Source organism: Terrapene carolina, unplaced genomic scaffold, assembly GCF_002925995.2.
Source record: "Terrapene carolina triunguis isolate 2854851 unplaced genomic scaffold, T_m_triunguis-2.0 Scaffold227, whole genome shotgun sequence".
NCBI lineage: Eukaryota > Metazoa > Chordata > Testudines > Emydidae > Terrapene > Terrapene triunguis.
In genome coordinates this window covers 4,842,143-4,852,406 of record NW_020664578.1, presented here as the reverse complement: position 1 = coordinate 4,852,406, position 10,264 = coordinate 4,842,143, and the positions used below count along the sequence as shown (strand labels likewise).

The window sequence follows — 10,264 nt, the reverse complement described above, 5'->3', positions numbered from 1 at the left end:
CAGACACAGAGTAACCGAGATCAGGGCCCCGTCGTGCCGCGTGCTGCACAGACAGACTGAGAGAGAGTCCCTGCCCCAAAGAGGTCACAGACAAGCTAAGACAAGATGCAACAAGTGAGTATTAAAAATTCTTTCCCTTGATTTCGTCTTCCGTATTTGCACAATAGATCTAGCTCCGTCGTTAAGGAACGTTCCCCGAGCTTTACCTGTGTTTATTCCAAGAATACCCTGGGCCCAGTTCCTTCCAGTTCAGCAGGTTTCGAAAGAGAATGTCTTTGTGAGTGTCTTCCACTGGAGGGTTTCATTCATTAATTCAGCCTCATCACCCCAATACGAGGATGCCTTTCTACAGATGGGGAAACCGAGGCACAGAGAAGGGAAGCAATTTGTCCAAGGTCACAGTGAGTCAGTGGGAATGGGAGTCTTGATTCCATGTCACCTCCACGAACCACTAGACCCCTCTCCCCACCCAGAACAAGGAATAGAAACCTGTCCTGGCTCCTAAACGCCTATGAGGGGAAACTGAGGCACAGAGCGTCATCCTCCCTCCCCCCTGCCAGTACTACACAGCAAACCAGGGGCAGAGCTGGGAATGGAACCCAGGAGTCCTGACTCCCTGTGCCCCACTCTTCTAACCACCAGACACCCTTGCCCCCCAGATTAAGGAAGAGCCCCCCCACCTGATTCCCCTTTGCTGGGCCGAGGCAGAGTGTGGAAAACGGGGCTGCAGCCGGGCCGATCCTTTGCCCAGCAGTGCCCTCTGCTGGGCATCCCACTGAAGGCCGCTTTTGCGGTTGTTTCACTGGGGCTTGGCACACCAGACCCCCCGCCAGGCCCGCAGCCCTCCTGTGGCCAGGCCAGCCCAGGCCCGTGGGCCGGCTTCTCCCACGCTACACGTAGTCTGGGTTTTGAGCCACTCCATCCTTCCCAGCCTGTTGGCATCTTGCCCATTCAACGCCCTGCCCCACCGGGGGTGGATGTAGGGGCCTTGTCAATGTCGCTTGCCCCTATAGACCCACCCGAATGTCGCAGTTGCACCCTGCTTGGGGGAAGCACTAGGATCTCGCGCCGGAAAGGATGGGACAAAACTGGCCATGCCTCCCCCCGCCCTGGCTCTGATCCCCTCCAGCCCAGCGCCAGTCTGAGCTCCACACGCCATCCCCCACAGACCCGCTGATGGGAATAGAGAAGGGGGTGGCTGGGGGTGGCAGTGGTGACATCCCGCTGTTTGCAGAGCGGGGCCTTGGCAAACAAACCTTCCCCTGCCAGCTGCAAAGATCAACAGAGCTGAAGGGCTGGGAGGGGAATCCATGGAGGGTGGGGAGCACAAGGGACTGGGGGGGGAGGGGCTGGGTCAGAGTGGGGAAGAGCCATGGGGGGCAGCAGCGAGACCGGTGGGGGTGAGACAAGGAGGGGTCTGCTGACCGGGCTCCCTCCCTCCATGAGGCCTGAGTGCCTGCCATGAGCTAAGTCCCCCCCCCCCCCCCCCCCCGCCCCCGGCGCCAGCGCCCGCCCCCCCCCCCTGCTGGCGCTGCCGCCCCCAGCCCTGTGCCAATCCCCCCTTCCGCACCCCAGTGCACTGCCCGCTGCAGGGTTTCCTGCCCTCTTGAGGCGGGGGTGGGGGCTGTCAGGCTCAAGGTGTTGTGAGATGCTCAATGGCAGTGGGGGCTCTGTGTCAGCGCCCCCAGGGTCTCATTCCGATTGACAGGGGCGACTTCTCCAGGAACTTTCGCTCTTCCCCCCGTCCCGAGGAGCCGAGGCGCAGGCTGGCTCGTGCAGCGCCGGGCGCGCTCTGGTTGCTGCAGTGCTGGGTGTCGTGCTCTCTCCTGAGAACAATGCCACAAAGCCCCCCCCGCGGTCCCCCCCCCCAGGATGGCAGAGGTGTTGAATGTCCTGTTACCATCCGCCCCGCCTCTGGGGGGCATTACGGCCACCCCATTGCAAGCCCTCCTGTCTCCCTCTGCGGGTCTGCCCCCTGCCTTCGGGCCCGGAGCCCACCCCATGCTGCCATCCCCTCTCCCCTGTGAGGAATTGGCCACGGGGCAGGGACTGCTGTGGGGCTCCCCCAGAATGGCCACCAGTGGGTTTCCCGTCCATGTCCTCAAGGGTCTGCACCAGCCACAGAGCTGGATGGTTTCCCATCCATGCCACAGTGCCCCTGCCAGCACCCCAGGGAGCCCTGAGCCAGTGAGGGGTGGGGAGTCCCTGGCCCACCCCAGCTCTGGCGCAGGCCCCTCGGTGCCTGAGCCAAAGCCTGCTGGAGCCCTTCCATTTACCTCGCTCAGGCCCCGTGCGAGGGTGAGGGGGGCTGGCCCTTTCATGCCAGCCGGGCCCAAAGGGGTGCACATGCACCCCCCAGGCACAGCGTTCCCTTTGGGCCCAGCGAGCGGGGGTGGGGCACACTGACGTCCCGCGGGGGCGAGGGGGGGTCATAGACGTGACATCCTCCTGCGGCCGCCTCTCCCCCTGCAGCCTGTCGACCCTTTTCTTCCCTGGTCCCGCTCAGCCACCCGAGGGGGGAGGAGGCTGTTGCTGTCTACCCTTGTGGCACTGCAATGTGGGTCGTGTCGCCCTCGTGTGGCTGAGTCACAGAAGTGGGTAAGAACCTACTACTGCCAGCTGTTGCTAGAGTTCCACCTATAGTGCGAGCAGTCGGGGCCTCCTGCCGGGGTGGCTGTGCTCTCCTCCAGCTCAGAGCCCCGGGGCAGGAGGGGGCGGCTGGCTGGCTGGCTGGCTGGCAGCTTTCTCCTCTTCTATTTGCAAACTCAGCTGTCCTGTCTCTTCTCCCCTTCCACCCCCCTCCCTGCAGCAGGAACCAGATCCAGAGGTGGCGCACGTTGCGGGCAGAGCGAGACGCCTCCCCCCCTTGCCAGGTGGAGAGAAACTGCTGGAGTCAGAGCAGGGGAGGGGAGGGGATAAGGGGCTGGGCAAAGGGTGGCTCACGCCGCACACTCTCTCCATGAAGCCCTGGCCCTCTCTCTGCTGCAGCCTGCCCCCCCACACGCAGCCACGGCCGGGATCCCATGCAGCACAGCCTCCTTTTTATTATCAAAAAATAAACACACAGTTCGCTGGGCGCCAGGCAGCCAGCGCCCCCTGCACAGAGCCAGCGCTCAGCCCTGCCGAGCGCCCCCACACCTGGTGGGCCAGGGGCATGGGGACGCCGAACCCTTGTCCAGCCGGGGCTGGGGCAGCCCAGTCATTTTGGGGGGGGGGGGCAGAGGGGAGGGACGGGTGGGCTGCTGGGTAGTAGCCATAGGTCTACTACCGAGGTCCCGCTGCCTGCCCTCCAGCCCCCCAAACCTAGGCTCTGTGATTCTCCCTCCTCCCAGGCCCCCACTGGGAGCAAGCGCCACCGGGCCCTAGGGGGGCAGCAGGGCAGGCAGCGGGACCTCGGCCTCGCCCAGCACGGCGTCCCACCTCACGCCGCAGCCCTTGTTGAGCGCCTTGAGCCGGAGGCGGCGGCCGGGCAGCTCGTGGGGCGCCAGGCCCTCGAAGAAGAAGTCCTCATTGAAGATGGGGCTCCAGCTCCTCTTGACCACGGCGCTGCGCTGCTTCTGCGCCTTGCCCGGTCGCAGCTGCAGGGCCACGCAGCAGCCGACGCGCCGGGGGTCGCAGGGCCGCGGGTAGAGCCCCTCGGCGCTGACCAGCCGGACGTGCAGGCGCCTGCTGGCCGGGACGTACTCGGAGGAGAGGCGCAGGCACCCGCCTCGGCTCAGCGCCACCGTGTTCTCCTGGGCCACCCGCGCGGGGCGGCAGATGAAGTCCAAGGGGTAGAAGGGTGGGGGGGCCAACCTGGCCGCTGCCCCCCAACTGGGCTCGGCCTGTCGGCGCGGGAAGCTGGGGCTGTCGTCTGTAGAGCTGGCTTCCTCGGCAGACAGCGAGCTGGCCCGGCCCACCGCCGGGGCAGCTGGGGTGCGGCTGCAGAGGGGCCGGCCCCAGTGGGCCTGGCAGGCCAGCGAGTGCCCCAGCACCGGAGAGCCGAAGGGCGAGGAACCTGCAGAGGAGGCCGTGTCGCTGTCCAAGGCGCCGGGCTGGGAGACGGGCCGCCGGGGCCACAGCTCTGGGGGCAGGAGCCTGGCGCCGGGCTCTGGGGAGAGGTCAAGGGAGATGCGGTGGGGTGGGCACGCGGTGTGAAAGAGGGACTCCCTTCGGCGCGTGTGGGGGCTCTCGGGCAGGAGGGGGAAGCCCCCTGGGCTGACGAGGTGGGGCATGGAGCAGGCAGGGGGGAGCTGGTGGCCGGCCTCACCCTCTGCCCTGGCCGCGGGGTCCTGGTGCAGGCTCTGTGGGTGGATGACACGCTGATCGGCGACTCTGATCAGGGTCCTGTGTGTCTCTGGGCTCCCGGTCCCTTGGGGGCTCTGCTGGGAACCAGGGCTCCCGCCCGGGGCTCTGCCATACAGGGTGGAGAGTTTGGGGGGGATGAAAAACTTGGGGATCCGGTCGGGGGTGAGGATGTTGGGGCAGGTGGGCAGCGGGCCCGGCTTCCTGTTCGTGGCCCTCTGTCTGGAGAGAAACATCTCGGTGGAGTCGGGGGCTGAGGCCCGGGCAGAGAGTCAGCCGCCGGGGAGTAGGTCGCTGGGCAGCTGCCCCCTCCAGAGGAACCCCGGTCCAGCACCTGGAGTCAAATGCCTCCTAGGAAGAACCAGAAGCAGCAAGTTAAAGCCTTGGAGGGTGGAAGGGGCTGGATCGCCAGCCTGGGAGGCCCCCGTCCTCTCCTCCCCCTAGAGAGCTGCTTCTGAAGTGGGGCGGGGGGGGGGGAGAAGGACTCAGAGCAGTTGGGGGCAGGAGCTGGGCTCTATTGCGCCTTACAGCCCTGGAGCCTTTGCCGAGGCAAATGCTAGCACCGGTGCTCATACTGTGCAGACCCCTATGGACGGACTCACCTCACGGGGGCTACCCCCCAGCCAGCAGCCCCCTCAAGGCAAACGCTCCTGGGACCCACTACCGACGGAGCACGGCTCACGCCCGAGGGCAGCTGGGCCCTCCTGCCCTGCGCGCAAGGAGCTGGGGGGAAGGGGGCAGATGATGCCCTGGCCCAAAGGGTGGCGCTCACGCAGCGCAGCTGGAGAAAGGAGCCAGGCGCCGTCTCATGGCAGAGCAGAGGCATCCTTGGGCCCAGCAAACATCTCCCGTGGCCCCTCGCGAACAGGTGTTTTCCTCTGCTAGAAACCCATCCAGCTGCTTAGATTCCAGAGCCCCTGGGCTGGCAGTAATCTCCCGGGGCAGGGCGGAGCCGTGCTAGGGGCCTGGGCAGTGGAGTGAAGCGCTAGGGCCCTGATACGCAGCCTCGTGTTTCAATAGCCAGAGAAGCTCAAAGTTCAGGTGGGATGGAAGAATCTGCCCCATCGCTCAAGTGGCAAAGAAGGACCAGCCAACACATTGCATTTGTCTAGCCCTTGGGTTGGAGGGTCTCAAACCACAGACATATCATTGTGCCCATTTCACAGATGAGATAACTGAGGCAGAGAGGAGAGGGGATTCTCACAAGGTGACCCAGTGGGACTAGAACCTAGGTTTGCAGGACTGTAGGTACTAGACAGCACTGCCTCCGTATCTCAGGAGTCTTGGCTCCCTCTCCACCCCACTGCACCCCACTCTTGTCTGAGAGCTGGGGATAGAACCCAGGAGTCCTGATGCCCAGCACCACCAGCTCTAATCTGCTAGCCCCATTCTCCTCCTAGAGCTAGGACTAGAAGCCAGGAGGCCTAACTCCCAGCCCCCCTCTGCTTTAATCAGCAGCGCCGATATTTTAAAATACTGGAGTCATTTTTGTCAGTAGCAACGAGAGATTTTTAAAAGCCCTTAAACCCCACATCCTGCCCCCTCCCCCACACACACATCTGCAGAGTCAGGGGGTCACATCTGCAGAGCCAGCGGGCCCCGATTTGCATTTCCCAACACTAGGGTGACCACATGTCCCACTTTTATAGGGACAGTCCCAATTTGGGTTTTTTTTTCTTATATAGGCTCCTATTACCCGCCACCCCCGTCCTGATTTTTCACACTCGCTGTCTGGTGACCCTACCCAACCCAAACCCACAGGGAGAGCCCTCCGTCCTCTGCCCTGCTGAGCCCTGCTCTGCTGCGAACGGCCCGCGTGTCTCCCCCAGACACCTGGGCCGGGGGAGCTGCCAGCGCTGCCTCGCCAAAGGATAATCAGCCATGTCACTAGGGCAAAAAAACAACTGCCATGCTTAGAAACTGCACCTCCCCACCCCCATCTCTCCTGCCTGAATGACCTGCCATCAAAGCCCCTCGCTGCATCCTGGCTGGTTTTCACTCCCGCCCCTGTAGAAGCCAAGCTGGAAAAGGTCTCCGGTATAAACAGCTCCCTCTTCCAAGTGGGACCAAGGCTTGGCCCAGAACAACAGCCCCCGTCCCTACCTGCCTTCAGCGCTCTCCTCGGCTTCACGCTCTCTCTGCTCTGCCAGCTGGGACCCGCCAGCCTTTGCCACGGGGTTTATAGCGCTCGGCTCCCAGCGTCACGCTCTGAGTCAGCCGGCTGCTGGGCAGGGAGACGGGGAGCCCAGTGCTCGCAGATTCACTTCCCAGCAGGGGGCTCCGTCATAAAGAGCAAGCGCCACCCCAGCGATGGATATTTATGACCACGGATGGATGGAGGAAGGAAGGAAGCACCCTGGCTCAGCACAGACGCCACTCGCGGCAGGCAAGATGCCTTTGTTTCCAGTTCGTGGCTGGGCACTTTATCGAGTTTGTTTCTCCTGGGTCACCAGGGGAGGGTGCCTCGGGCAACGTGGCTGGGAGGAGCGGTACAAAGGGCGTTTTCTTCCCCACGCTGGAGTCGCTTGCTGTGCTTGCCACGGCGCTGGGTTCAAATCTCCCGACTCCGATCCCTGAAATGCCGCTTCTCCGGCAAGGTGGAGGCCACCGGACAACGTGGCGTTCCCGACCCTCCCTGCAGGGCAAGAGGAATCCGCTCCACGGCCCTTATGAATGGAGCGCACGGCTCAGTTACGTCACGCTCACCTAGAGGATAAGAGCCTACTATAGCCGCATGCTGATAGACTCGCTTGTCCCAGCTTGTGATGTTAGTGGTGACTATCTCTCCCTCCCCCCCAAACATAATAGCCTAAATCCCTGAATCTCTACATACCCTGTTTCCCCGAAAGTAAGACATCCCCCGAAAATAAGACCTACTTCCAGTTTTGCCTCTCGCTGCAATATAAGGCATCCCCCCGAAAATAAGACCTCCCCGATAATAAGGCCACCCCGGAATATAAGGCCCCGAAGCTCCAGGAAAAATAAGACCTCCCCTGAAAATAAGACCTAGCGCATCTTTAGGAGCAAAAATTAATATAAGACACTGTCTTATTTTCGGGGAAACAGGGTAGCTCAACTGGGGGAAGCCTGTATTTCACTGAGGAGGCCCTGGGTTGAATCCCAGCTGGCAGTGGTTAGTTGCACTAATAGGATAATGCTCTGGGGAAGGAGCAAAGAGCAGGTTCTCTGTTTACCTGAGGCTGACCCCACTGCTCCTTCTGGCTCCGCACCAAAGGGAGCCGCGTCCTGCCTCGCCGAGGGCGGCGCTGGCCAAACAATAGCGCGCCGCAGGCCGGTGCGGCTCCTTGGCAGAACTTGTTGGCTTAGGAACGAGACACCGGGCCGAGCTGGGTTTGAATCCGGCCCCGGCTGGCAGCGAGGGGAAGTCTCTGCCGGCCGGCGGCTGCTCAGGGAAACAAGTTGCCGTCGGAAAACCTCCGTTGCGATCGTGTCCGTTGGCAGCTGAATGGGCCGTGACGACCGACCTCCCCTAAGAGCCGTCCCAAGGGGCCGCTTGCCCTTCCATTGCCCGTGCTAGCCCTTCCGTGGTCCAGGCCCATCTCACTAGCCCCTGCAGCGCCAGGAAATCCCTGGGACTTTGCATCTTCCCTCCCTCCCCTTATCGAACGCTTGACAGGCTTTGACTAATTTGATGCCGCTCCTTCTTCGGGCTCTGTTCCCCTCGTGCTGCCCCAGGTTGCGCTGGGTCACGTCCAAGAACACAGGACAAAGAGGCTTTTGTGCCTGGATTTCACTGCTGCTTTTGGGACATGCACAGAACCTTTGTGCCTTTTGGTAGATCCTAGCAGCACCTGCCCTGAGATTCTTGGCTGAGCTAGCCAGCACGGGAAGGCTACGAGGGCTTAGGGGGCTCACCTGCCTTGTGGGAAACCTGGGTTCAATTCCCCGCTCTGCCACAGACTCCCGGCATGACCCAAGGCAAATCCCGGAGTCGCTCCGTGCCTCAGTTTCCCCATGTGTCCCATGAGGCTAGGAGCACTGCCCTGCTTTATTTTCTATGAAAATAACTACATTAAAGACTGGGAGTTGCTCCGAGAGGAAGGTGATGTGGGCTGTATAAAAACCGTAGACCGGCCTGCTTAGGGTGGGCCTGAAGTTGGCCCAACATTGCAAGAGGGTGACAAAGAAAGGAGATTTTCAGGCAGTCCAGTGTTGACAGAGGGAGGGGCACTAACCGGTGGGAGCCGGTAGAGCAAGGCGGGATGGCTTCTGAACGATCGGCTTCTGGCTCAACCAGAAGTCCCGGGTTTGGAGCAGGAATCTTGGGCCTAGGCCAGGCAGGAGGTGAAAACAGCTGATCATGACGGTCCCGGCTGGCCTTAGATGAACTTGTTAAGCGTCTCATATGGACTGTCCCTTTCAGAATCTTCCCCCGGGGTCTGATTGGCAAGGACCAGGCATGGGGGGGGAGGGGGAGAGGGAATTCACCTTCCCTGCCAGCATGTGGCACAGTTCACAGGGCATATCTCACCTCATCACCCCCTGCCATGGCAGGGACCTCAGGCTCTGCCTCCTGCGGCCCACATGTGCTTAGTCTCTGGAGAGCTGTGAGGCCTGCATCTAATCCAGGTTGCTGGGCTCCATACCAGGGTGATGGGGTGGGGTTTGGTGGCCCGTAATGCGCAGGTCAGACGCAATGTTGGGGTGGTCCCTGCTGATTTTAGACTCTGACTAACTTCCTTTGCAGACACCCTCTCAGAATCTGGACTCAGAAATGGAGGCCCCCCCCCCCAAGCCTCCTTGTCAAAATCTTGGCCCAGGGTGGAAGGGAATGAGCATGGTCACCCCTTGGCTCTGCTGCAGCAACGTGGCAGACCTGGGCACAAAGACGTCAGCACCCTGGAAACTGCCCCTCGCTCGGCGCGTTGCCACGCGTCTCCTCAGCAACACAGGCTGTGGCCACGTGTCTCCTCAGCAACACAGGCTCATCGCACCTGTCCTCCGCTCGCTGCACCGGCTCCCCACCAACTACCAAATCCAAGGCAAGGTCTCGCTCCTCCTCTACAAGGCGCTCCACGGCCTGCGGCCAGGGAGGGTGACCGAGCCTGACTCCGCAGGATGAAGATTGTGGGCAATGTCGCTCCCCTGACACACGGGGTGCCGTACAGATGACGTACTCGTCTGAGTGGGAGCAGAACTTTCTCTGGGGGCCAATCCCAGATTGTGGAACGACTCCCCCAGGAACTAAGGCCCATCCAAGGGCAAGGGACATTTCTCTGACCTGCCTTCCCTACCACAGAGCCACGTGTGTGCTACCAAAACCAGACACTTCACTGCACACACGTCTCCCGCGGGGGAGAGGATGAGCAACCAAGCCACACGAGACAGATATTAGTCACCCTGCTCGCTCAGATACTGCGGTGATGAGTGCGGTATAAGAACCTCCACAGAATAGAAACAAAATAGTTCATCTCGCATCTCCCTCCCCTCCGAGCCCCCAGTGTTCTGCAGACATCACTGAGATAATAAGACAGAAAATATCATATTGCCTCTCTATAAATCCATGGTACGCCCACATCTTGAATACAGCGTGCAGATGTGGTCGCCCCATCTCAAAAAAGTTCTAGAAAGGTTCAGAAAAGAGCAACATACATGATTAGGGGAGTGCAACAGCCTCCGTATGAGGAGAGATGAATAAGACTGGGACTTTTCAGCTTGGAAAAGAGACAGCTAAGGGGGGATATGATAGAGGTCTATAAAATCATGACTGGTGTGGAGAAAGTAAATAAGGAAGTGTTATTTAATTTTCCTCAGAACAGAAGAACTAGGGGTCATGAAATGAAATTAATAGGCAGCACGTTTGAAACGAACAAAAGGAAGTATTTCTTCACACAACATGCAGTCAACCTGTGGAACTCCTTGCCAGAGGATGTTGTGAAGGCCAAGACTATAACAGGGTTAAATAAAAAACTAGGTAAGTTCATGGAGGATAGGTCCTTCAATGGCTATTAGCCAGGAT

General features: G+C 60.8%; 1 protein-coding gene across 1 annotated transcript; it reads right to left on the bottom strand.

Moving 5' to 3' along the window:
- Window positions 1–3,362: 3,362 nt before the first annotated feature.
- On the bottom strand, window positions 3,363–4,529 carry C2CD4D (C2 calcium dependent domain containing 4D). Its single transcript, XM_024212727.1, has one exon. It carries the CDS (start codon window positions 4,518–4,520, stop codon window positions 3,363–3,365), a length of 1,158 nt encoding a protein of 385 aa, XP_024068495.1. The 5' UTR covers window positions 4,521–4,529.
- Between the last annotated feature and the right edge of the window lie 5,735 nt (window positions 4,530–10,264).